Raw genomic sequence first — 25,392 nt, 5'->3', positions numbered from 1 at the left:
AGGCTCATCCTGTGCTGTAAGCGTGAGACCGTCGTTCCTCCCCCAGTGCATGGCTTGAGCTGAATGCATCCTTAAGACCCTTTTAATGGAGTTCTGAGCTTAGGGAAGCAGCACCTAAGCCTGTCCGCAGAGGCTCGTAGAGTGAAAGAAGCAGGGCTGGAACAGGAGGAGCTGCCTCTCTCAGGGCTGAGCTCATGTGCATATTTTACCAGTTCCTGTAGTGTGTTAATAAGATGTGATAATACGTATTAACATATGGATGAGGGAGGGGTTCCTGGTTCTTACTCCTCTGTGCACCTGCACTCAGCGTATAACTCAGCAGTTCAGTCATGCAACTTGAGCGTTTTTGAGTTTTTTTGGAGTACGTCAAGAAGAGCATTACCGTGTTTGCCGTGGCGTTCTTCCTGGAGCATTTCTGAGTTGCAGTCACAGCTCAGTAAGTATTTACACAATGTAGGCCTGAGCTTTCTGTAGTGAAATGTAAAGGATACTGCATAATGACAGGTAAACTCAATAAAAGCTACTTCCGAATTTCACAGCAAACAATGTTTTGTATGTTCAGGGTAAAATGATAGCTGTAGCTAGAATCTAATTTCTAATCTTCTTTCTTCTTATTTTGAGGGTGAAAAAAGGGACAAGTGGGTAGGAGCAAGTCAAGAAAGGGTTCGTTTTGTTCTGTAAACACTCATGGTAAAGAAATTTCTTTATGGGGGAGTGATGTGGTGGAGAGTGTGCACGCTAATTCCTGTGAAATTTCCATGAAAAATCAGTTTGTGTAAATAACCCTGAAAAGCTACCGCTCCATTACCGTTATTGGCATTTCATGCGATAACCAGCATGTCACCCTTTCTTTAAGTTACCTATAGCAATTGAAACTCTTTCAAGGACGTATTAAATTGCTACTAATGTTTTTTTTCCCTTTTTTCCTTTTTTTTTTAAGCTTGAGTAACTTCCTGTTGCTCTTGGATAATTAATAATATGCCTGAACTATCCCAAGAAGCTGCGTTTTAGACACGGGGAGTGGTTTTTGGAGAAGCTGCTGGAGGCCCCGACGCAGGCAGTGTCCCCTCTGTGCGGAGCAGACCTCTGCTGCTCGTTCTGCTGTGGGCTGGCCCCGAGTTTTGTGTCAGCACGGGTGTTTTTGGCCCTGTGACAAACCAGAGGGGACCGAGCAACACTTTCACATTCTTTTTTTTTCTGGCATGTGACTGGGAGGAGAGAGTGTTTCGGTGGCAGCAGCCAGCCGCTGATGTCAGACCACGGCCTAAGGTAGCCGTGACTTTCCGTCCTGAGAGATTCTGTGACTCTTCTCAAAGAGAGATTCTTGAAGTTTGGAGGACTCTGGAATTTCCCCTGGGGAGAATTACTGGGTTAAACAAGTACTTCCCCCCCCCCCGCATGCACTCACTTGTGAGATTTCATTCAGGTTTGACTAAGAGAAGCCCTGAAAATCACCGTTTCCCTTCTGATGTCAGCGCTGCTCTGGCAGCCTGCCTGTGAATAACTGAGCAGGAATGCTTTAAAACCTGAGCTCGGGCCACAGCTGCAGCTACACCTCCAGACGTCGCGGTGGGAGACCCGCTGTGCCCCAGCGGGGGCTGAGATTCGGGATGCGCTCGGCCCGGTGCGTAACGCCGCCCAGATTGCCGGCCGTGGGGTTTGGGCTCAGCGCTGCCCGTGTCGGAGCGGTGGTTGCAGCAGCGTGGATGCGGTCTGAGAAGCGGAAGAGGCCGGGTACCTGCTGAAAACGGCCATTCTGTTTCGGGTTCGGGGCACCGGTTTTGATGTTTTTCGGTGAGGAATGTGCGGAGCGGTCTGTGGTGCCTGCGCGTTTCGCTGTCAGTTCGTTGCCTTCGTTGCCTTTGTGGGTGACGATGGTTTTCTCACTGAGCAGAGGGCTGGATCAGGATTCAGAAGGTCATCTGGCTTGTTCTCCTGCTCCAGGGCAGGATCAGCGCTACCTAAGCACAGGGCAGACGGCGATGAAGGCGATGCAGGTTCCTCAGTCTGTTTCGGTGCTTTGTTATCCTTAGCATTGGACATCAGAAAAACAATCTACCTCAAGTCATCTTAACTGAGTATCTCTGCTTGTTCTAGTCTGTTTAGGTATTGGGATCGGAGGCGAAAGTTGTATGATAACCAGCTTACAAACGTGTGACTTTTCCCCCCGTCCCCCAGTTCCTTGAGGAAAAGCTTGCTAGTTAAATTGCAAAATGTCTCCCTTTATTTCCAGATCACTGTGCTCGCTGGGACTGCGCCGAAGGGATTGGACTGTCCTGCTTTTACCACCTGAACCTCTTCCAGGGTCCCAGAGCCCAGCAGGCTCGCTCTGTACTTTTCTGGATGGGATTCTTCTGTAGTCTTGTTTTGAGTTTCATTCTTCTTAACAGTCTGATGATGGATTTAAAGTCCAAATGACTGCAGGACTATGCACCCTGTACAAGTTTAGGAGGAGAATCTGGTATTCATTAACTGTATGTAAATAATTAAACTGGTGCTAGACTAGAGGTGGTCTTTCCTCAAACATACTTCTTGTGAAATGGTTTGAAGAAAAGCTTTTACCTCTATGCAGAAGATACAATGAAATGGTAGAAGCGCTGGAATTGGTTGCAGCTTGATTTTTTTTTTTCTCTCTGAGTTAAGGATCTGACTTTGTAGCTGGCATTGCTCACCCCGGAAAAGGCTTCGCATTCAAGGCCAGTTCACTGAGCGCTGTCACGTGTTCCCGAAACGGCCTTTTGGTTGTGCTTTAGCTGCACGCGGTGTAAGGAGCGCTGGAGTCCTGCCCTTGGGGCTGGGGGAGCTGTGTGTGGGGCTTTTCTTCAAAAAAATTTTTTTTTAAACAAACTCATTTGGTTGCTGTTGTGTAGGGGGCTTGTAATCGCAGCGCTTTGGAGTCCCTGAAAAGGATCCAGGACAACCGCTGCGTTTTAACAGAGTTGGGCTTTTTTTTTTTTTTAATCGTGTGGGGATAATCGTATGGTATTGTGGTAGGGAGCATTTAAGCATCTCTTAGTTTCCAGTTCATCGTGATATGCCACTGAGACTGGGAAGTGCAGTTCTCTGCCTCTCAGAGGGGCTTTCCTTTCCCCCACACTGTAACTGCCGGATCACACTTAATTTCTGGGCATGGGCTTCCACCCGGAACAGTTTTCATCGTTGGCTTTATGAAAAATCATCTCACTGGAAATGTCAGTTCTGGTTGCCTCCGGGCAGAATTTGGCTCTCCTGGCACGGGGTGTGTTTAAGGGGGGGGGGAACGACTTCAGGTAGCGAGTGTGCTGAACCTGGATTTGGTGATCTGGGTTCCTAACAGAAATGGTCTGAAAAGCACTCATTTGGGTAATGCTTGGGAGGGAGGAGAGGCAAAATGCCTGGCTGATGCTTGTCTCCCAGTACCCACTGGTGGATGTACAAAGTAGCTGGCGAGCTCTCCTGGATTGTCCCCCCAGCCTCTACTTTAAAAATATTTCCGAGATGCTTCCGTCGGCCTTCCTGTTTGGTTCACGAGGCATGGCAGCGTTGCAAAAGCTTGCTTCCACGTTAATTGTGATTGATTACTTCGCAATCTAGGACAAGATTTCCTATGAAAAGCTATATGCTGATTTGGTGTCAGGAATTAAAATCAGATGAAGTGATTAGTGTTCTGTGAGATATCCCAGAGCAATCTAGTGTTCCTCATCGGCTTTCAACTGTGTTCAGCCCTTAACCCTCGCCTCCCTTCTCTTCTCCGGAGCAAGGCACTAAATCTGTGGTCCGGGCGCTCAGGAGAATAACTCATTAGGCATATTGTATCAGGAGATCGTGATATAATTTGCTGCCGAGCTTCAGGGTGTAGATTTACTGGCTTTAATGATGAGCGCGGAGTATTGGAAGTGCATCGTGTCAAAGTACCAGCGATGCCTGCAGTGGATGGTGAGCGCGTATTAATGGGAGCTTTAAATCTGATCGCTCTGCACATGGCCATAAACTGCTCGGCGTTGTCACTGCTGTCAAGGTACAGTCATGCCTCCTCTTCCTTTTCTCATATGAGTTGTCTTGCAGTTTCTTGTTATACCTGTTCCTGAAACCAGGGAAGACTGTGCAACGTTGGCTGTTCCTCCTCCCCCCATGGCATTGGCACAGCTCTGAATTTTGGTATCTTCTCCCCAGCTGCCAGCATGCTTTCTAACTCGCTCAGCAACTCCCCACGGTGCTCGTTTGGCTTTAAAAGAAGCTGGATTTTTCTGGGCGTAGAAGCCCAAGGACAGAAGCGAGCGTAGGGTGGTAGACCCAGGCCTCCCAACCACTGTGATCAGCTACATAGGGCTGTTGGACTTTTTTTTTAATTTTATTTTTTTAAATAACAATGACCTTGTGCTACTGCAGGGCTGGGATTCGTGCCGGGCTTGCCAAGTGTAAGGTACCTGAATCGCGACAGTGCCGGCTCGCCGAGGGCTCTCGCAGTGTCTTCGCTGCTGTCTGGGAGCTGACTTGGCTGCAGCTCCGCGTTTCTTGCCTACGTAGTCTTTTCATCTCCCCCAGCCTCCTCTCCTCTCACCAACATAGGCATGACAGCAGCTCTGCTTTCGGGATGCAAATAGATCATTTGGGTATAAATACTGGAGATTGGTTGTTGTTTGCTACGAAGTTACCGAGTGCATCCTTGGTGAATGCAGATGGTAACTTGTCATTACTGCAATTTTAAATATTTTTGGTTCCGTGGAACCAAAGTGGAGTCTTGAAGGCTGAATTTTAAGGCTAAAATAAGAGAAGGCTCAATAAAGCCCACAAAAATAGCATCCAAATTTGTCAGCTGCTGTAATAAGAAGGGAAGTAACTTTTTCTTCTTCCTATTAGCAAAGCAGAGCCTTGCTACCCTGCACCGTGTCAGATCCCTCCTATAAAATACTGGGGTGAGGTTGGGAGGGACGGACAGAGCTTAAGGGGTGCCAGGTAGCTCCTAACGAGATGATGCTGGGGCTAATGCTAGCGCAGTATGAGGTGTGCTGCAAGTACCAGCTGCTCGCCCGTGGCTGCGGTGCCTGGAGATGCTCTTGGAGGTATGAGCAGATGGTTGCACCAGCGCTGGGACCAGGGGCTGGCCCGTCTCGGAGCAGCAGCGATGTCCGTGGCTGAGCTGAGAGCTTGAACCCTCAGTTTTGGAGGTGAGGATGGCTGGTGGAGCACTGCGTTTTCCTTTCTGGTCATGGGTTAACTTAACCTGAGATTGTCCCTTCCATCAATGAGCTCCGAAGCTCAGATTACTTGGATTATTCTGGCGTTCTTTTATGTCGCATTATACGCGCTTTTAAACAAATGCAGTTATTCTGCAGAAGCAAGGGAGAGCCTGGGTGATCCTGAAACGTGGCTTGGAGAAACTACAGGCCCCGACATGCAGCTCTTATTAAGGCAAGCAGCTGCTCTGGACAAGATAGAGCTCTGCATGCTGAGATGAGGTAGCCTCCGACAGCTGCACCTCGCTTTTACCGTGAGTGTGGCTGCGTCCTGCTCCGTCTTGGTGCTGTGTGCGGTAGGGGAATTCAGATCGTTGGACACCTGGGGCGTTTCAGAGCCCTGAACTCTTGGGTTTGCCCTTACCAACCCCGTGTGGTAGGTGGCCATGGGAATTTGCTTGTCCGGTGAGTCTGTTCAGCCACCCTTTACTGGGGGGGGGAGGGGGGCAGGAGAATGAAACAGATTTGCAAAATGTTGAAATATTCAAATACAGATGGAGCTTTCAGACAGACACGAGTGGGTAGAAACCTGCAGTGCCACATTTATTCCCATTTTATGTATGGAGAACTAAGGCATAGCTTAAAATGATGAAAGCTGCGTAAGGTAGTACAGTCAGAGACTGGATCTCTAGTTCTGCAATTTAGCTGTGTCCTCCTTCCCTCCCTAAATGGTGTATGAAGGTCCGTCTCCAGACAGCTCACCCATAACTTCTGTCTGGACAGCGTGCAGCTTTCCTGTTTTGTTGCTTTGGAACGGGAGAAGCTGGTAACGGGCTCCTTTTCTAGCCTGCTACCCCTCCTCTTGATGAAGGGTGCTTTCTGCCTGTGTGAAACCAACTGAATTCCCCTCCAGAAGGGTTCACGTGATGTCTTTCTGTTTCATTTTTTAGAGCTTGTTTAAGTTTTGTCTTCGTATGAAAAGAAGGTGTCTTTAGAACTAGGAGATGTGCTAGAGGTGCCTAGTCATACTCTTAAACGTGCACTGGGCCCCCTCGGATTTCTGTGTGCAAAGGGCTTTTAATGAGTTGGTAAATTTAACTTCGTTCCGGAAAATAAACTGTAGCGAGCTCTTTTGCACTGGGTCTTCCTTCAGGGCTCAAGTTGTGGAAAACAAATGTCTGTGGAGTTGAGTACCAAAAGACATCTGTCTCTGAGAGCAGCACTGCCCGTTTGAACGGAAACAGGCGCTACGGAGAATTAGCTGCATGACTGGGGTTTGCCACAGGTCTCAGTTGTCCGAATGGATTTGCTGAACTTCTGGAGCCTTTCAGGTTTTCACTGGTGTTTAGGGCAAAGATTTTGCGTCTTGCTGGTGAACTGGAGCAGCTGCGCTCTTCGGGATTGAAATCAGATCCCTTAAGTCGGGGCGATGCTTGGCGTAACTTTGCTCTTCCATCCCTGCCCTTCCTTCTCTTGCTTTTTTCATGGCTTGCTCTTGGCCTTGTCCTGTTTCGGTGGTACGACAAGAGCTTGCTCGCTCCTTCTGGTGTGTAAGTAGGCCTGGAACGAAAACGCTGTAATAAGACACTTAACCGTCTTTTTGTTGACTTGCTTCCAGTTCATTAGAGCGGACGTAGGAGGGTGGCTAAACTTAAAGCCTGATTTAATATTCAGGAAGGAAGTTTCTTTCCATCCTAAAAGGAACACCACCTCGTTACAACTATCACATGTTTCTTGGGGTCGTCTCCCGTAGAGCTGAGGTGAAGATTTTGGGAGGAGTCAGCAGTGACACTTTGGAAATCGTGGGCTGAGTTGGATAAATAGCGTGCTTCTAAAACGAGTTGGAGTTTGGGAGCGAGGGGACAGCCAGTTACCGAATTCTGTGGATAGAAGGAAATAATTTCCGTTTATACTTAGGCATGAAAATAAAACTGGAGGTGTTAGAAGTTACACTGACCCTCTAAATAGCAAACGGGGTAATCTGACTCCAACTACCTGTGAAATGTCTGAAAACTTCCCCGGTCCCCAGCTGTTGCAAAAGGATCCCAATTCTTTGTTAATTTAGACTGCACTTAATTCGGCAAATAGTGTTTGTCAGATTCCCCTGCCACGTTCAAATAACGACGGAGGTAGCTGTCAGCTCCTGCTTCCACTTCAGTGCCTGATAAAGGAGTTGAGATGAGAGCAGAAGGAGCCGATTGCCCGGCCGACTCATCGGATGCAGACAACGCGTCGCTGCCGTTTGGCTGCTGCGGAGCGCGAGGATGAGCCGGGACAGCGAAGGGGACACCATGCCGACTTCGGGTCGTCTTTTCCCTGCGGTTCAGAGCTCCTGTGCAGCCCTCGTGTTACTTTATACACTGTGGATGTTCAAGCCGTCAGTGGTGTCGTGCTGGCAAAAGGATACTACATACTGACAGCATCTATACGAGTGGTAACTTTGCATAAAAACAAAGCAGAGTTTCCCCCTCTCCCTGTTCAGCCCACCTCCGTGTTTGTAGTGTAAATCTTCTTCAGGTCCCTTTGTACCACGGCTCTACAGGAGTCTAGAAAAATGTCTTGTTAACGTGAGCATGCATCTGCCTTTGAGTAGATCCTGAAGATTGCAGAAAACCAGCTGTATGTCATCTTCCGATACGATAGCAGCTGAAATATTGCATCGAGGGTCCTAAGAGATACCTAAATAATGTGGTGTGATAAGCTGTGTGGCCGTGTGTCAGAGAGTGACGGGCTGAAGAAAGAAACTGAAATCCAGAGCCTCGATAAGCTGGATTTGTTGAATTTGTTAAGGAGGGCTTAAAGTCAGTCTAGGAGGGAAAGATGAGATCAACAAATGCACTTTGTTTAAAGCGGGGGCACGCTTAGCACCTTCCTTCTGTCTTTCCAAGAAAAAGAAGAAAAAGAATAAACTCAGATTCCCTCTTGTACTTGGGCATGAACGCTGTGCTCCTGTTGGGTTATTTCTGATGAGGGTTTGATGTGGGGCTCTCATTTCACTTCCCGGCCGGATCTTCTGACTTGCTTCTTTCAGGAGTAAAGCGTTCTGTAATAATAGATCCTGCAAGCAAAACTCCGGTCAGTTTTAATCAATTTGAAGAGTATTAGTAAAAGTGGTGCTTAGGAAAGTCCTCCGAGATGTGTGGACTGGCCTCTTGCTGAGAAATGTTAATAGGGTAATTACTGAATTATGTTTAGCCAGGAAGATACAGTTCGCAGTATAGCTGTTTGGAGAAAACTTATTCATCTTTGTTTCCACTGGTAAGACTTAGTATAATGGATTTACAGAAAATCTCCCCAAAGGAACGAGTGTAATAAATCTATAGGCAAAGAAAGGAGCAACGTTTAGCAGGGCTGGCTTTAAATCTACAGGAGCTCCAAATAACTTGGTTAGAAGCAGGTGAGGGAGGTTGTTTACAAAACGTTTTCCTTTTGGGTGTAATGCTGATTTCTATAGCTTATTCTGAGGTCTGTGTGTTAGCAGATTAGAGGAATAGAAAGTATTTGGTCGAACTCTGACCTACTGGAAAAAATCAGAAGAAAACCAGGCTCCCTCTACTCGTAGAACTGAAACTATTGAGCAGAGGTCCGTTATTTTAGCAACCGATCAGGGAATTTGCATCGGACGTTGATAACAAGGTGAGCTTTCTGCCCCTCGGTTAATGTGCTCGAATCTAAGTTAGATTCTTGGATTTGGGGGGCGGTGGTGATTTATTTTTCTGTAGCTCACATAAGAATGGCTTTATCTCAAGTTTCCAAGGGGGATGAGTGTTTGTAACCCTGAAACCAGTCCCGTGCTGTGTTCCAGAAGTCGGGTTTTGGTGTCTCTGGCACGTGCCCCATGGCATTGCCCACGAGGTGTAGGGTGCTGTGGGGAGGACAAGGCACAGGGACCTCGAAGCAGAGCTGACTGTCGCCGTGGGGGTGACACGGGGCCTTTCAGTGCTGTTTCCAGCCTGGTGCTTGCAGGAGCCTACTTGTGCCCTTCAGGGGTGCTGGCTTTGGTCTCCCATGGGCCGCTCATTCCCCAAAGTGATGGGTGAGGAGGATAACTGCTGGGTGCTGAGCGGTACCGGCGTGGGCTGTGCGCTTCCCTGGTGACACTGAGGGACTGAAGGAGGCTGGTGAAGTTCTCAAGTTTTAAAAAGGGAGGGGAAAACTACAAGAAGTAAGCATTTCTGTGACTTTTCTGAGTAAAGTATGCTCGTTTTAACTATGCTGATGGGACATGCGATCCATGTTAGTTTAGTGTTCGCCGTGGGGTTTTCTAGGTCTTTTTGTCTTTTGGGGACATCTTCAGCTACTACAGGAGGGTTTTTCTTGTTATCTTAATGTTTAATTTCACCTCGGCCTCTTCCATCTCTCTTTAAAAACAGGGCACCACAGGGAGAGAGGCAATGAAGCGTGACGCAGCGCGCCGGCCCCTCAGGAAGCTATAAAGGGTAGCGAGTTGGGGCTGGGGTATTGACCTTAGCGCAGCCACTTAGACCTTAAATAGATCAGCTGAAAGTGTTCCTCGCTGGAAGATGAGCCGTGTTTGCTCGCAAACGAGGCCTCTTGGTAGTTGGTGCTCCTGCCTCGGCCTGAACTCTGGGCTGGTACGGAGGGATTTGAATCACTTTTGCACGGAGTTTCAGAGGCTACAGGTAGGCACAGAAGCGAGTGAAGTGCAAACCTAGGGCAGGAGAGTGAACTGTGGCTGGAAGGGTTTGTGAAGCATCTCGTGTTGCCCGTTGGATGTCCCTCCCTTGGCTCTGTTGCCTCTGCCCACCCCACTGCCGTGTGGAGATGGGTTCCACGCTTGTTCGCAGGCACCCGTGCTTTCTGTGCCGGTACCGTCACACCTGACACAGCTTAACGCTGGTGAGTGTGCCAAAAGCTGTGTTTGTCTCGATGCTGCAGGTAATGTAACTCTAATTGTACCTGTTGAACTTTAAAGTATGGCAGAGGTTTAGTTTACGGGGAGGGCTCAGCAGCGGGAGGTTAAATCCCTCGTCCCTGGGTGCGTGCTGAGGGTGCTGGAGCTGGGACCTCCGTGGCCTTACCGGTGTTGGTGTTTTACGGCAACTGGAGCCCTGGGCAGCTCGCAGGATGTGGAACGTACTGGAAATGGCAAAGTTTGGTGCGGCCTCTTCCTTTTGATTTGGGTCTCTTTTTGTAAATAATGGTCAGTTGATGAGTCCTCTCAGCAGCTCAGAAGTTTTTCCCGAGCGATTCACCGATGGCCAGGGACTCTCAGGTGGAGGTTCTCTGGCCTTCCTTGGCACAGCTGCTGAATCTGGACCCAGGTCTCTTCCCTGAGCTGCCGTAGGTGTTAGCAGTCAGTTAGGCTAATGCTCTGTTGCTGCTTTTCAACTTTTTCTACAGTTTTCTACGGGCTTGTATAGCTGATTGATTTTGATAGACGTGTCACAGAACGGTTTGAGGAGCACAGGTGGTTTTATTCTCTTGCTTGGTTTAAATCCAATATGGATGTGATACCAATTGACTGATTCGTACGGAAAACGATCCCCCTTTCCCAGCAGTGTCCATCGCTCACACCGTTTTTATAGCTGACGTGGGAATCCGCTTTGTAACTTCGCTGCCTGCGGTGACTGCTTGCCCTCGTCTTTGGGCAACGAGAGGTTGGAAACACGAGGAAAGAGCGCGCTCTTCTTCCAAGACCTCTTCATTTCCGTAAGGTCCCATCCGGATTCGGCCTCGGGGAGGTGACCAGCTCATTCCTTGTGCTCGCAGGACGGCGTTAACCGGTGTCGGCGCTGCTCAGCACCTTCTCAGCTCGGCCCTCGGGATCCGGCGGTCCCTGTCCCCCCGAGCGGCCCGGGGGTGGCCCGGGAGCAGCTGCGGCCTCGTGCTGAATTGGCAGGACCCGGCGGGCTCTTTGTACCGGCGCTCAGCAGCCAAACAATAGTTTGTGCTCGCGGGGCCATGTGGCGAGTCACGTGCGCCGCGCTGTTTCTGCCGGGGTCCTTGCCCATCTGTTCTCGGCTCTTTCTGGGTTATCAGGCGCGGGTCCAAGTCCTCGCAGGCAGCCAGCTCCGTGGCCAGAGATTACGAGCACTAACCTTCCTGGCAGGGGTGGCGTGGCTTTGCTTTTATGCAGATTAGCCATGTGCTTCTCACTTCAAGGCGTTCCACAGGAAAAGACGGGTTTCCTGTGTTTGGCTCTCGGTGGGCGTCTCCGGCGCGCCGTGCAGCCGGGGCCGGGGCCCGCGCGCGTGGCGAGAGCGCTCGGGAGAGGGATTACAGCGATCGCCCCCCCCCCTCCATCCACCTCCGCTGCTACGTCACCACAACACAACCACACGCGCGCTCATACTGTTGGTGTCATTCATTCAGTGCCAAGATTGCTTTAAAAAATTCCCTTGGCCCCAGTTCAAACAGGAGTACAGCTGGGATGTGTTAGATTTTAGGCAGTCTGCCCTCAATTTGAGATGAGTTATAAATAGCAGTGCCGACTTCCTTAACTACCACTCTCCGAGGTAAAATGCAGGTTAATTACTGTGGGAATCAATTAGGGCTTCTCTCGGTTAAACAGCCAGGAATGCTTTTTATTGTTTTTTATCGCAAAAAACGGACAACAAATCTGCTCCGGAAAAGATTTTTGGATCCAAGGTGAGAGCTTAGTGCTTTTTTGATTTTTTTTTTTTTTTTTTTTGCCTTTTTATTTTTAGTTTTTTGGGGGCAGCTGAGGAAACCAGTTGTGGCCAATACCTCTGTTTGCCAATAGCCGAATGACGCTGACTTGAAACTGGAGAGCTCAGTAAAGAGCTCTCCTCCCTTTTCTTCCCCTGGCCTAATAAAGTACAAATATGTAATAAGGTGATGGGGAAGGTCAGAATTAGACTTTTCTGTACGGCTGTGGAGGGTTTGGCTCTTGCTTCCGAAGTGGGATTTGCCTCTTTTCTTTACTCATTTTCCTGCTGGGGCCATTAAACAAGTCCCCTCCAGTTTCAGCAAACTGCTTTTTGGAGAGGCCAAACGCTTCTTCTGCGGGACAAAATGTAAGAATTATTTGTGAAATCTTCCTGTCCACTTAGCGCTTCTTTTCTTTATTTTGTTATTTACTTTTTTAGAAAGCTGTACCTGTCTGCTCGTGCGGCGGAGAAGCAGGAGTGCTGGCTGTCAGTCGTTTCGCTTCTCCGCTCGGGGCTGGTGTTTGTTGTAAAGCTTTTTGCCCTGCTCGCCCAGCCAGGAGGCTCTGCCGCTGGTTTTTAGCTGCTTCTCACGGTGCTGCTTCGTGGTGGGGGTCTGACGTGCTTTACATTGCACATACTGATCTGGAGAGCTTTTGAACTCGGCCATTTAAGCTTGCTTTGGGCTTGCTGTTACAAGCTCTTAGGCTAGAAATGTCTTAAATTTCCTTGAGAACTCAGCAGTTTCTCTGGAGCGCTGGCTTTCGGTTGCTTTCATTCAACGCCGTACCAAACAACTTTACTTTTTAAAGCCTGACTGGTGACAGGGCGGTGTTTTGCCAAGTTTTGGTCCTTAACAGTGTTAGAAAACAGCAGAGATACCGAGATTGAAGGGAGAATAGAAGCAATTCCTATGAATGCAAGGAGGTGTAAGCAGGGGGTCTGGACTTCAGTGATCAAGGAGCGACACTTTCTCTCAATTATGTCTCTCTGTGGCAGGGCCTTTGCTTTTGAAGTGTAATCACAGTAATCTACTCCTGTGGTTTCCTATTGAAAGGATTTCCCATGTATCAGTCCAGAGAAGACTCTCCAGCCTTTTGCAGTCGGAGCGTGGTATTTCCTTACTTACCCTCAAGTGCTTTTGCAAGTGAGCAGCCATCGCTTCCTCTCGGCTTTGCCATCCCTCCTGACAGCGGCGCGCGGAGGAGCCGTGCTGCACCTCCGCTCCTCGCTCCAGCTCTTGGATCGATCGGCGCTTCGCTGTATTTCAGCCTGGACTGCTCTTTTCTGGGAGGCACGTGTGGTGAAATTTACCTACAAGGATTGAGAGAGCAGAGTCAAGTAGGCTTTCTGATGGTATGCTCTCGAAGACAGAGCAACGCTGCTAGGAGGAGAGGAGTTGGAGCCCTGTCAGTGGAGTAGGTGTCTGTCTTTTTTGGGAGATTTGGGAGGAAGGAACGAGGTGTTGCAGCGTTTGAGATGTACACGGCAGCCCCAGGGAACACAAGTTAGCCTGTTGTTTGCAACAGGTCGGGTGCGTGTATGAACTATTGTTCCTTTGTTGGAGGAAATCAACTGCCATTTACTTTTCTTCTGCTTATAGAATTTTACTTACAAGGCTGCGATGGGGAGTGATGCTCTTCGTGTTTGTTTTTAGCATCTCTGGGTGCTAGGGCCTCGTGGGAGAGTGGCAGTTCAAAGCCACGCAGTTTGGAAGCACGTCGAGTCCTCCCACGCTGAGCCATCAGGGTGACGACTTGGTCACATCCTGGAAATATGTTTGGGTTTTGTGTTTTGGGTTGCTTTTTTCTTTTCTTTCTTTTTTTTTTTTTTTTAATGGCTCTATAAACCGTTCCAAATGTTTCTTGAAATTTTTTAACGGTCATCGTGCTTCCTGTAAAAGTCATGGAAAAGTGGATCTTCACCTTGTTTCTGTCCTTCCTGAAGATCTGGTTAGCTTTGTGGGTGACCACAGACAAGAAAATCTGTGCAGAGGAGGCAGCGTGTGGTGTGTGCATACTTAGAAAAGAAAAGAAAATGAACAAGAATGTATTTGAGAAGCCGCTTTTGCTAGCGGGCTGTGAAGATGAGGTAACTACTAGGGGGAAACAAGTAACAAATGGAAAAGATGATGAAATGTTCAGGAACCAAAAGTTGCCCTTGAGCAGGTAGCAGAAGAAAGGCACAGCCTGTGTTTTTTGGGGGTAGGATGAAAGAGCATCGACTTACCAAAGGCTAGGGGCAAGGAAGCTGTCCTGGTGGTACTGTTTTAACATACCAAAGAAGATAGTGTGGGGAGGGAAAAGATGTCAGTAATCTGAGGTGGTACCCACAAGGCAAGCTCGGGAAGCATTAGGGACAATTGCTTGGAAGATGTAAACGCAATTTGCATCCGTTAGGGTGTATTAAAGCTCCACATGGATGCTCCCATTCAGGAGGTAGTCAGCGTAGCTCTGAGGATTCAGACTGAAGCACTCCGAGGCCTTTTTACCTTTTTTTTTTTTCTTTCCTTTCTGTCCCTGTGAATGGAAGCTCCTCTTCAGAGCTTGCAGAACCCCTGTGTGGGGGGTACGGCCTCCCGGGAGCGATGCAGCGCTCCTCCGGGCTTCTTCCAGGGCACTGCAGCCTCAATCCGTGCTCCTCGGCAGTAGCATCTGCAGTAACCTCGGCATAAACCATGAACTTCTCCAGGGCTGTTTTAGTATGGACTAAAACGGGGAAAAAAATGAGCACAAAGGACCGTAGCAGGGCATGTTTCTCTGTAAAAATGTCTTGATGGAGAGAATCATATATTGGCTCAGCGTACATGGTAGTCTGTGAGCAACTTCTGTAGGATGGCAAACATCGTGTTTGGAGGGGTGTTTGGGTCTGAACGGGAGGGGAGGAGGGGGCTTGGATCTCGTTCTTCACCGATTTGTGCCACGTTGGTGCAAATTGCTCTCGGGGAGCCCGCTTTTGGCTGAGCGGGTCGCACCGCCTTGCCGAAAGTGGGGTGCTTCGCCTACCCTCCCCGTGAAACTCCCTCCCGTGGCCCACAAGAGCGCCATTAACTCCCCGTTGTGCCCCTGCTCCCTTCTTTTTGGCGTGGGCATGGTGCTGTGCGGCTTGCCTGGCAGGCACGAAGTAGCAGACAGCTGGTCAAACAAATGTTTTCAGGGTCTGCGTGTTGGGACTTCAAGCTGTGCTGGCTGTTGAGGTAGGATTTTCTGAAGTGTAGCATACTGCACGAACTTTTTCCTAGGAGGGCAGATTCTGCAAACATAACCGAAATACTGTGCTGGTGCCTGGGATTCTTTCAGCTTTCCAGCAGGAGCTGGCTTTGTGCGATATTTGCTTGTGCGGGCCTGTAGTGCCACTCCTCAAGCACCTGATCTTAGCGAGAGAGGGTGGATCCGTACAAATACCACCCTAGGGCTAGTTACAGGAAGGAATGGTGTAATAGAGAGCCCATTGTCATGGTGATGTGGTGGAAAACGTCTAATTGGTATTAGTTAGGTCATCGGGAGATCAGGGAGCAGTGCTTATTCAGCCCAAGTGATGGAGGTTAAAGACTGCGGCTGGGATTCATTTAGAGGTCGCTACGCCAAATCAGGCTGAAGGCAGACCTCGCTTTAGTGTGGTAACGCAACTGCCTAGGTAGAAGGGCTGTGTTTTCGAGGTTTGTAGTATTTTCAGGAAATTTGATTGACTGTTCTTATGCCTTGGCTTCAGGCAGAGGTGGTGCAGATGAGGAAGTCCTAGCAAAGTTGCGTTTACTTGCTCGTCTCATGATGTCTGCTCTAAAATTCAGGGCCTTGACTTCCAAGGCTGACCAGTGTTTTTTCATGCATCTAAAGAAATTTGATTTTGAAACCTGCATTATACGAAAGGCAGCAGACACAAAGCTCTTGCTAAAAATCAAAACGCAGAACTTCAGTCTTGAACACTGAACATCGGTAGCGCTGCTCAGTATTACTACATCAACGTGGAATAATTGAAATGCGTGAGTGTAAATTAACAGCCTGTAGTGTTTTGGGAGACCTTGTTAAATGCGAAAGAAGAAGCATTTCTTGTGAATATTTAAATTTTCAGCGTAAATTTACCTTGTTGTGGAATATCTGGACATTAAACTACTGCCTGCCATGGGGAAAAGCCACTCGCACTGATAATTCATCTCAGTGATCCTTCCCACCTTTTTTCTGTCCTCTGGCCATAGGAGATCTGTCAGCATAAAATGACTTCTCGTTGGGTTTGTTCTTTGTGAAATGTCTGTGGGTTTGAAAGGGCAGCAGGAACCGTGCTGTGCTTCAGAATGTAACCGTGGGTTGTAGCACCTGAGAAGGAGCAGGCTGCCTTCTGCTTCTCCGCACCAACCTGTTGAAGTTTTCTTCTGGGGGTTCTTTGGAGGTTGGGAACAATTCCTGTATGCAGCCGGATGTACTTCATGTGTCGCAACTTGCTTTGCAGCCTTCAAGCCCAATGGATCAGATGGGGAAGATGAGGCCTCAGCCATACGGAGGAAACAACCCATACACACAACAGCAGGGACCTCAGGCGGGGCCACAGCAAGGACATGGCTATCCCGGACAGCCGTATGGGCCGCAGACTCCCCAGAGATATCCCATGGGAATGCAAAGCAGGACGCAAAGTACAATGAGCAGCATCTCGTATGCACAGCAGGTAGAGCACCCAAGCTTCTCTAGTCTCTGTTTGCAGCAGGGGCAGGCAGAAGAGCAGCAAAGTACCGTGCCTAACGAAGGGACCACCTTCAACCAGGTTGGAATCAGTTGCTTAGGTAAAATGACGTTTCTTTAGGCTATATGTTGCACCACACCTGAATCCAGGTGTGATCCATGTATGAGGGTCTGTGAAAGCCTTACTGAAACAAGAGGTAGCAGCAGAGCAGTGAATCAGAACCAAGGAAAAAATAAATAAGACAGGGACTAAGGTACTCACACCACTGTATTCTGTTAATGACAAAGCTGTTCCTTACAGTGGAAATGACTTCCAGGTCAGTTGTGGCTCACTAAGTAAACCAAGTGGCTCCTGCTGGACTGTTGGCAGGATTTAAAAGGCTGTCTTTTTTTTCTGGAGCAAGCCTTCTTTCCTTTTAACGTTACTGTCATTGAAGTGTGGTCAAATCCCTAAAAATTTAGTTATGGTGTGTAATTTATTACTAACCGATAGTGTTGTACACAAGTGACTTTTGATATTGTCTGGGAGGCTTTCTTACATAGGTAGTGGCATTTCCAATACCTTCCCAGTTAACTGCTCTGCATAGCGCTCTAAATTGTTGCTTCTTGAGTACGATCTTAATTTGTGTGTGTGCTTAAAATTGCTTCTTAACCGATATGATTCTACCCTCTTCTTCTGCAGATTCCGCCTTATGGACAGCAGGGTCCCAGTGCGTATGGGCAGCAAAGCCAGACTCCATATTACAACCAGCAAAGCCCTCATCCCCAGCAGCAGCAGCCTCCATATTCTCAGCAGCCTCCATCCCAGACCCCTCACTCTCAGCCTTCTTATCAGCAGCAGCAACAGCCTCAGTCTCAACCTCCACAACTTCAGACATCGCAGCCTGCATATTCTCAGCAGCAGTCCCAGCCGCCCCATCAGCAGTCCCCAACTCCATATCCTCAGCAGCAGTCCACAGCCCAGCAGCATCAACAGAGTCAGCCTCCCTACTCCCAGCAGCAGTCACAGTCGCCCTACCAGCAGCAGCAACAAACTCAGCAGACAGCTTCCTCGGCTCTTTCTCAGCAGTCATCTTCATACCCTCAGTCGCAGCCGCAGCAGCAGCAGTCTGCGTATTCCCAGCAACGCTTCCCCCCTCCTCAGGTAGGCTGGCTCGTGCTTTGGTTCCTTCTGCGAGTGGTTTTTTTACGAAACTCGGGCGAATCGTTTTCTTTGTGCGTTAAAGTCGGTTGAGCTACGCGTCAGCAAGCTGGCTGGAATGATTGCGATAATAGATGTGCTGCCTTCTCTGTTGTGTCTAGATCTGTATCTTACAGAGATGTTATGGTGGTAACAGGCTGAGCCGCGGTAACACTGCCGTTTTGAAGACTAGTTCTGAGTAAATGCTGCTGTAAATTGCTGATTGGCAATACTGGTCCAAAGGATTTCGTACTGGCATGGTTTTCACACTGTGGTCTCTGGAAGATCTCCAGGTGGTCTACAGAGCTACTTGGGTTAGCACAATAGCAGGGCGCTTCTGAGTCTACAAAAAAAACCCTGTTTCCTGGTGCTTTTCTATCTCAGTCCAAGACTTCAGGAGGTGTATTGATCACACAGAGGAAGTGAGCATGGGAAAGCTCCTTGGTTCCTTGCTGCTTGGGTGGAGTTTTGTTCACAGACATTTGCAGATGGCAGCACAAGTGGAAATTGAGCCAATAAAAGACGTTTTGCGGAGTGACGCATAGATGGGAGAGTTTGCTCTTAAATGTAAAACTTGGCTTTAGGGAGGAGGAATAAAAGGTGAAGCACGTGGAATTGAAGATAAAGATCACGAAGCAATCTTTTTTTTTTTTCCCAGTGTGTTTATTTTCAGCAAGGTTTAATATTATTTTAATAGTCGTGTGAAAAGCTAGCTGGGACCTTTCAGCAAACATTTCAGTGCGTTGAAGGTAGCGTATGAAGAGTTGAAGATTTTAATTGACTTGCCGTATTTGTGTAATAAAGTACTTAGAGCTGTTGTAAGATGTTAGAAGATTGAGAAGCCAAGTGGGCAGCCTCCCAGGACAGTCTCTGTTCTTCAGGATCTGTCTGTAATAAGGAAAAGCTGGATAATTATTGTTTTGTCATGGTTTGGACTTCAACTTCCAACAGTCACTATGGTAGTCCAGCAACGTTTATCCTCCTGTGGAGCGGTAGGCGTGCTGGCTTGAACTCCTTACTGCCCTATTTCCAGTTTTGGGCAAATGTCACCGAGGGTACATAATTCTTCCACAGTGTGAGAATACATCAGAGTGATTCCAGCAGAGCCTTTATTTTATTCACATCTGTGTTTTTATTTGGTGTGTCTTGATGTTTCAGGAGTTATCTCAAGAATCATTTGGGTCCCAGGCGTCATCTGCTCCCTCAATGGCTTCCAGTAAAGGGCAAGAAGACATGAACTTGAATCTTCAGTCCAGACCTTCTAGCCTGCCGGTGAGTGGTGAGCTGTTGGAGGAGTGAATGGGGTGAGGGCAATCAGAAGCACAGCAGGATAAATTAGCACTGGTAGTATTCCACATGGAAAGGGGAATGATGGAGGCTGCCTGTGCTTTTTACCAAGTCATTAGCTTCTGGCTTCCCACTGGAGATTAAATGTAATTTACAAAAGTAATGGATCTGAGAGTAAAGTTTAACCCTAGGTACTCTGGTCTGTAAGTTCTAGCTAAAAGATTTCTTGAGTTTTCTGTTCATAGCGTCTGAAATACCTGGCTACTGTTAGAGTAAGTTCTGACCTTCAGGCAAAGGTGTTTAAACTTTTATTTTACTCCGTTGTTCCCGCTGTTGGATAGGTGGTTAGGGGCTGGGAGAGCTGTTCCCTTTCTGTGTTATTGGATCCTCATACTGCTGATTTAAGCCTCTTTGGTCCATCCTGACTGAACAGTTGGTGGAAAAGACAAGTTTATTAATACCTGGAGTGAGGAAGTTCAGTCAGAGAGACTTCCCTGATAGATGAAGTTATATTTTCTTTTGCATCCTGAATCTGCTTGCTGAAGGTGCAGTGAACAGTTGTGTATAAGATCAGTGCCTAGTTTTCCAGTAAGTTTTGGACCAGAATAGTTTAATTTTGGGTTAAAACTTCATGAAGAAAATGGAGAAAGGTTAGAAGTTTTAAGTCTCTCTGTGCCTCTGACTTGGAAGAACAGTATTGAGCTGCTGAATTCTGATTTTTGCTGGTTACTTTCACTTTTAACCAGTAGGAAGTGAGTGAGTTTTTTATTTTATTTTTTTTATTTAGCCGCTGGCTAAGTCTGTTTTCTAAGCTGCAGTTGGATTGGTCAGAGGAAAGTGAGCTGTGTATACAGCAAAGTTATTTTTGCTCTCAGCAATGAGAACAGCTTTGTTGTGAGCCCCTTGAAATAATTCCTTTGGATTGTGGGTACAAATTGTCACCCAAAATACAAAGCGATTCTAGTTCTGACCACCTAATGGGAGTAGTTGTGGGTTGTTTCTTTTTTCCTTTTTTTTTTTTTTTTTTGGACCTCGATTACAAAGATTTAATTTGTTCTGAGGCCTGGGGAAAAATCCTTTTAAATAGCATGTTTCTTTCCACTCTGCCTCTCCACAAGTTCTTCCATGTGACCCATCTTCTGGTGAAGAATGTAGGAAAAGTGAAGCCGCTGAAGTAATTGAAGAAATTGCTCTAGCGCTGAACGGTGGGAAGTCCTGTTTAGTAGCATTGTTGATAGAGCCTTCATGAATCCTACCAATCAGCGCCCTCTGACTCAGATTATAGGAATTAGTTGCTCTGCTTAGCAGAAGTGGCTCCTTCTCAGCACCAGTGGGAATTTTTTATACCTTGTGGTTTAATGCGTTTGGCCCCTTTCAAGCTTTCCTTTTTCCCAAGCAATTTAAGAAAAGATACGCATCTCTGCCGTAAGAGTGAGGGAAAACTTAGAAAAGAGGGAATTTTATCCAGTTTAAAAGTTTTAAATGATAACGTATCCACTAATTTCTAATCAGATATTCAGAGGTTTTCTGAAAAGAAATCCAGGGCACAAAAATTTGGTCTGGCTTTTATAATCTGCTAGCTGTAAAGCTTATTTTCTGTTTTAAACAGACTTCATAGTCATCTTATTTTTCTGACTATCACCAAATAATTATCGTTTAAGAAAACAAGCAGTGTTTAGCTCACCTAACCCTGGTATGCTTTCAGGCCTTTTCTTCCTTGGTAAGCCAAAAAAAAAACCAAACCACAACGAGCAAACACCCCAAACTCCCTGCAAGAAGAACAACTCACCTCTATTCTTACGCGTGCTTCATAATTCTTTGCCCCTCTAATTAGGGTACTGTAGGGCAAGATCAGCACCCGTTTGTAAAGTGAGAATGCATCAGACAGTGATGTTGTGGAGTGGTGTAAAGAGGACCTCTGAGGTGTATGGAAGTCAATTCTTTGTTCCAGTGATCAGTGTGTTGCACGAACCTTGGCCTGGGGAAGCTTAGAAGCAGAAAAGCTGCACTGGAAGGGTGTTATCAATTTCTTTTATCTTCCTTATATTGCTCACTCTGTCTGTTTTAGAAAGTTTTATACTAGTCAAGGGGATTCCTAGATCCCTGTTTTGCTATTATATATGACTTACGGAAGCGCAGTTAGTTTGTGGGTTTTTAATTTTTTGTGGGGTTCTGAGTCCTCTTCTAAGCCTCCGTGGGCACTGTGGAATAGCTCACTGGGTATCCTGGAATCTGGGCAAATCGTACGATGCATCATCTTTAATTAAACATAGATCAGCTCCAGGAGGAGAAGGAGGTTGTTGCTTTTAGGTACTTATTTACGAAGTGTTAAATTTATGTACCCAGCGCCTTTACGAGTCTTTAGCCTTCACACGTTTAATACTGTGCATCGTATTAATGCTGGAACTTCAAGCAGTAAAAGTGGGAATATATCTTTGGCTGTCACTGTCACCGTTTCAGGAAGTGGTGGTCTCCTAGAGATGTTAAGTGTTGGGTTGGCAACGTGGTCAAGTTGCTCAACTCCTGTCAGATCTTGCTGGTTTGTTAGGATCTGCCTGAGAAATGTAACGTTGATCATTCTGGGTGGAGGTCTTCAAGGTGTCCTCCTGGCAGTGATTTTTGTGTCCCTAACTAAACTTTTTTCTGACTGTGTTCCTGTATTAAGACTTTTAACAGCAGAAGAGTCAAATTACTGATTGCTCTAGTGCTTTGTCTGAACATCTGTAAGTAGCAAAATGTCTGGTCTTCTATTTCTGCTGGTGTTACTAGGCTGTTCTAGCTAAAGTATTCCTTGGTTTGTTGTTCCCTTTCTGAAGATTGTGCCTGCTGCACTGGGGGAGAATGCTGCTGCCCGTGTGAATGCGCTGATGTCTTTTAAAGAGTAATGCATCCACACGAGTGTCCTGGCTGGTATTCTTTTCCTGTAGCAGGCTGGATGAAGAATTTCTCTGAAGAATTTGCTGCTTCCCTAGGGAATCTCTTGTCAGGATTGCAGCTAAACTAAACTTAGATTCCAATTGTGTATGGGAGAAGTGAAGTGTAGTCTTTTGTGTCTGGGTGTAATAGAGGAATAGTAATCCATAGCATAAATCTTACTCTCCCAGGAGATTCCCTAGTCTCATCTCTTCAGCAAAGAATTCTTCTTGGCAAGTCATATCCAGTTTATTCAGTGTTTCTACCTTTGGAGGCTTGGGTACGGAGTCTGTAGAAGTCAAATATTTCTAGCTATTAATTACCTTCTGCTTAGGCTTGGAAGATGCTCTGGTAACAGGTACAGGGGAAGCAAACAAGGTGCTAGGACATCCACTTGGGTTTGGATTGAAGTCAGTTCTGCTGCAGAAACCTCTGGAGTTTTGGGATTGTTGGAAGGAATTTCGTATCTCCTTGTGCAACGTGGAGCAGAGTGTTACGTTGCCTTGGTCTCTGCCTTGAAGGAGTCGAGTACGGGTTCCTGGTGTCTTTGAAGTGGATGCGGAGTAGAGCATAGAGACAGTGCTTGCCATGCTGTCAGCACCTTCCTAACCACAGAAGTTGATAACTGTGGTGTTAGGACCTTTAACAGATTGGCCCTAAAAGCCATGTATAGAGCAAAACTGATTTGCTACCAGTATATACTGGCTGTATGTGCTTTTCATTGGACTTTCTGCGATTTCTTTAGTGAAGTTTTTCTATCTGTAGAAACCAAAACTTGTGTGAGGCACACTGGTATCAGCAGTGCTTTGATGGGAAGGGTTCTGCTTGGGGTGGGACTTCTGGCTGAACCAGGAGGGCAGATACTGGCAGGGTTTTGGAGGCGCTGAAATAGCAAGGTTGCATTTGAATTTTTGTTGCAGCAAATGCATAATGAAGCAAACTGGGGCAGCTTGTACAGAAGTTTCAGAATTCCAGTCACAGAATGTCTTTAGTCGGCTTTGGTCAGTTTACTGTGTAGCTTGAGGGAGGAACCCCATTCCTTTTCTGGGCAACTGATTTTCATCTCAATGTGGAGTGGGAAATCATTTTAATCTCAATATTTTGCACTGCTGGCAAACTGTATTTCTCATTTAGCTGCATTTCAGTTTGGTTCATCACCAACTTCAGGTCTGAAAAGCACCTTATCAATGGCAGGAAGGAACATAACCAACTGCAAACAAATTCCTGATCTGTTGTAACTTTTGAACGTGCGTTCTGGTCTTGGACTTTTTGCATTATGGACTTAGCAAAATTAGACTATGGGAAGGGAGAGAAACGAAGCTGCTGAGCTCTTGCTGGTAGAGAAGTGACTCTTGTGAACATCCCCAGTGCCGTGGGGTATTTTTTGTTTGATTACTTCTTCCTCATAAGCCAAGTAGTTTCTGAATTTGGACATACTGCAGGGTGTCAGGAAAGCACTGTTTGGATTTGCCAGTTTTACAAGGTGGTCGTTTCAGTTTGCACTCTGCAGGTACTTGAAGTGGAATAAAGTTGAGCTCTGTCAGCTGCATCCTCTGACCTGGAAATAATCAATGGAACAGCCTGACACACAGCGAAAAACTGTCTCAAAGCTGCTGTGGATGGGGACGGAGCTGCAGCCCAGGAAATGAATGTTTTCTTAAAAATTCTTTGAGCTCAATATTTTTCATTTTGGCAATCTCTTTTTGGGGGAAGGGAAAAGAAACTTTCATAGTTGAATCTCTTGGTCACTTCAGTCGCTCCCTTCCCCCCATACGGGACTTCCTGCTTATGTTTGGTTTGTATTTGGCCTTCTGAGCTTGTCTTATTACTTGCCTTGAGAGAGGGATTAGTGGCGTATGCATTTCGAAGCAGGGGAGTTGCAAGCTCTGGTGACTGGGCATCGCAGTGGGTGTGCGGATGAACACATCAGCACCCGGAGGCTTGCCCCAAGGAGTGCAGTACCTGAAACACTGGTACTGGAGAGATTGGTGCCTTCCAGTTTATGCTGATGGGAAGGTTTCTATCCCAAGTTATGGTATACAGGGAGTTGAAAACATTTTTTTATCCTGACCAGGGCTTCTTTGTCTAAGCTTTTCTTGGTGTGTGCGATTTTGGCAATCAGTTTTGTGTGGTTTTTTAAGAAGGCCATGCTTGTTTTTTAATTAATTTTAATTTTGCTGCTAGCCTTTACAGATGCAGAGAGTGTAGAGTGCTGCTTGCAAAGCTACCCTAATCTTCCAGCCACTCCAGTGACATGCTTCGTGCCTCTGACCTGCTTCTCAGGGCCGCTCTGCTATTTGTCCATGTGGCAATTTCTCTCCTCCCACCCCTTCCTCCGGGCTGGAACCGAGCTGATCTGACCTGGTGCTCGGGAGGAAGCTCCCCACCCCGTGGTGCATCTGTCGGGCCTCTCTGGGCCACACCAAACCCTCTGCCTTCGCCGTCTCCCCCCGGCGAAGCCAAGAAGCGTCCCTTCAGAAATCACGCCGCGCTGGGCCGCTGCTGCGGCTCGGCTTCACGGGAGCCTGCGCTGGCAGCAGATTGCGCTATGCTCGATGCCGGGCTCGTTTCCTGTTTCTATTCTAGTCGTTAGCGGCTCGGCTCTGCTTCCTGCCTGTACGCCTTACACAGATTCCCCTAACTGGAACCTTTCGTTTTCTCAGGAGCGATTTCGGTTACAGGCCTAACGGAAGCGCGGAGCGGCCATCTCGGCGGGGAGGGCCCGGACGGCGGCCGCAGCTCGCTCAGGAGCCGGCCCCTGTACGTTCCCGAGGCCGGGTTTAGGCCCAGCTGGAGGGACTAGGCGGGTCAGCGTTTAATCAGGAAATTGCTGTAGGATGACCAGTTCTGATGTTGGATCCCAAACAATAGTCTGTGCTCTCAGTCACACGCGTCCCCTGGAAATACAGAGCGTTCTTGCACCGTAAGTGCTGAAGCACACGCCTCGTGAGATGACCCTCTGCTTCTAAGCACGCTTTCAAGCAGCTCGCTGTTGTAGGGCAGGGAAATCGGCCTTTCACTTCCTTTTTGCTGCTGAGCTGGTGTTATCAGAGACCCTTGAAAACGTGCGGAAGCCTCAGTCAGCCTGACGTTGGAAGCAACCTAACCCTGCTGGAGATCCCAAACGGTGCAGGGGAGGCAGGGACGGTGCTGACCTGACCTTCGTGTGCTGCGTGGGGCGGTTACGGGGATAAGTGAAGGCGTTTAACTTCGCCTGGCAGCACTGCGCTCATTTTAAATGCTGCCATACCTGTGCTTTCAGTTCACTGGGATCATTTTCCTAGTAATGTCATTTCGGCCTTCTGGATTGACTCGTCTCGGAGATGCGCACAATCACAAACGCAGTGGAGAAAGCTTTCCATGTGGCTCTCGAATGCAGGGCATGGCGTGGGCCCAGGGCTCTGGCGGTGGCAACGCGGCTGGGACGGGCTTGTGCCCGTGTCCCTGGGGGTGCAAGGTTCGCGCTGAGATTTCAAACGAGGCCTGCGTGGTAATTGGAGGAGGAGTTGCGTAAATGAGTTTTATTGTAGTTTGAATCAAGCCTCGCTGAG

The 25,392-nt window shown here is 47.7% G+C and overlaps 1 protein-coding gene across 3 annotated transcripts in view; it reads left to right on the top strand.

Moving 5' to 3' along the window:
- ARID1A (AT-rich interaction domain 1A) overlaps positions 1-25,392 on the top strand; it is a 61,047-nt gene that overhangs the window by 7,709 nt on the left and 27,946 nt on the right. For all 3 annotated transcript variants that reach the window (XM_083810516.1, XM_083810515.1, XM_083810514.1), the window contains 3 exons: positions 16,235-16,447; positions 17,144-17,605; positions 18,800-18,913. In XM_083810516.1, the coding sequence (XP_083666642.1) occupies positions 16,235-16,447; positions 17,144-17,605; positions 18,800-18,913 (789 nt within the window). The remainder of the gene's footprint in view (positions 1-16,234; positions 16,448-17,143; positions 17,606-18,799; positions 18,914-25,392) is intronic.

The sequence above is a fragment of the Anser anser genome, assembly GCF_964211835.1.
Source record: "Anser anser genome assembly, chromosome: 24".
Lineage (NCBI taxonomy): Eukaryota > Metazoa > Chordata > Aves > Anseriformes > Anatidae > Anser > Anser anser.
The sequence above is the reverse complement of the archived record's forward strand: the minus strand, read 5'-3'. Positions and strand labels throughout refer to the sequence as shown.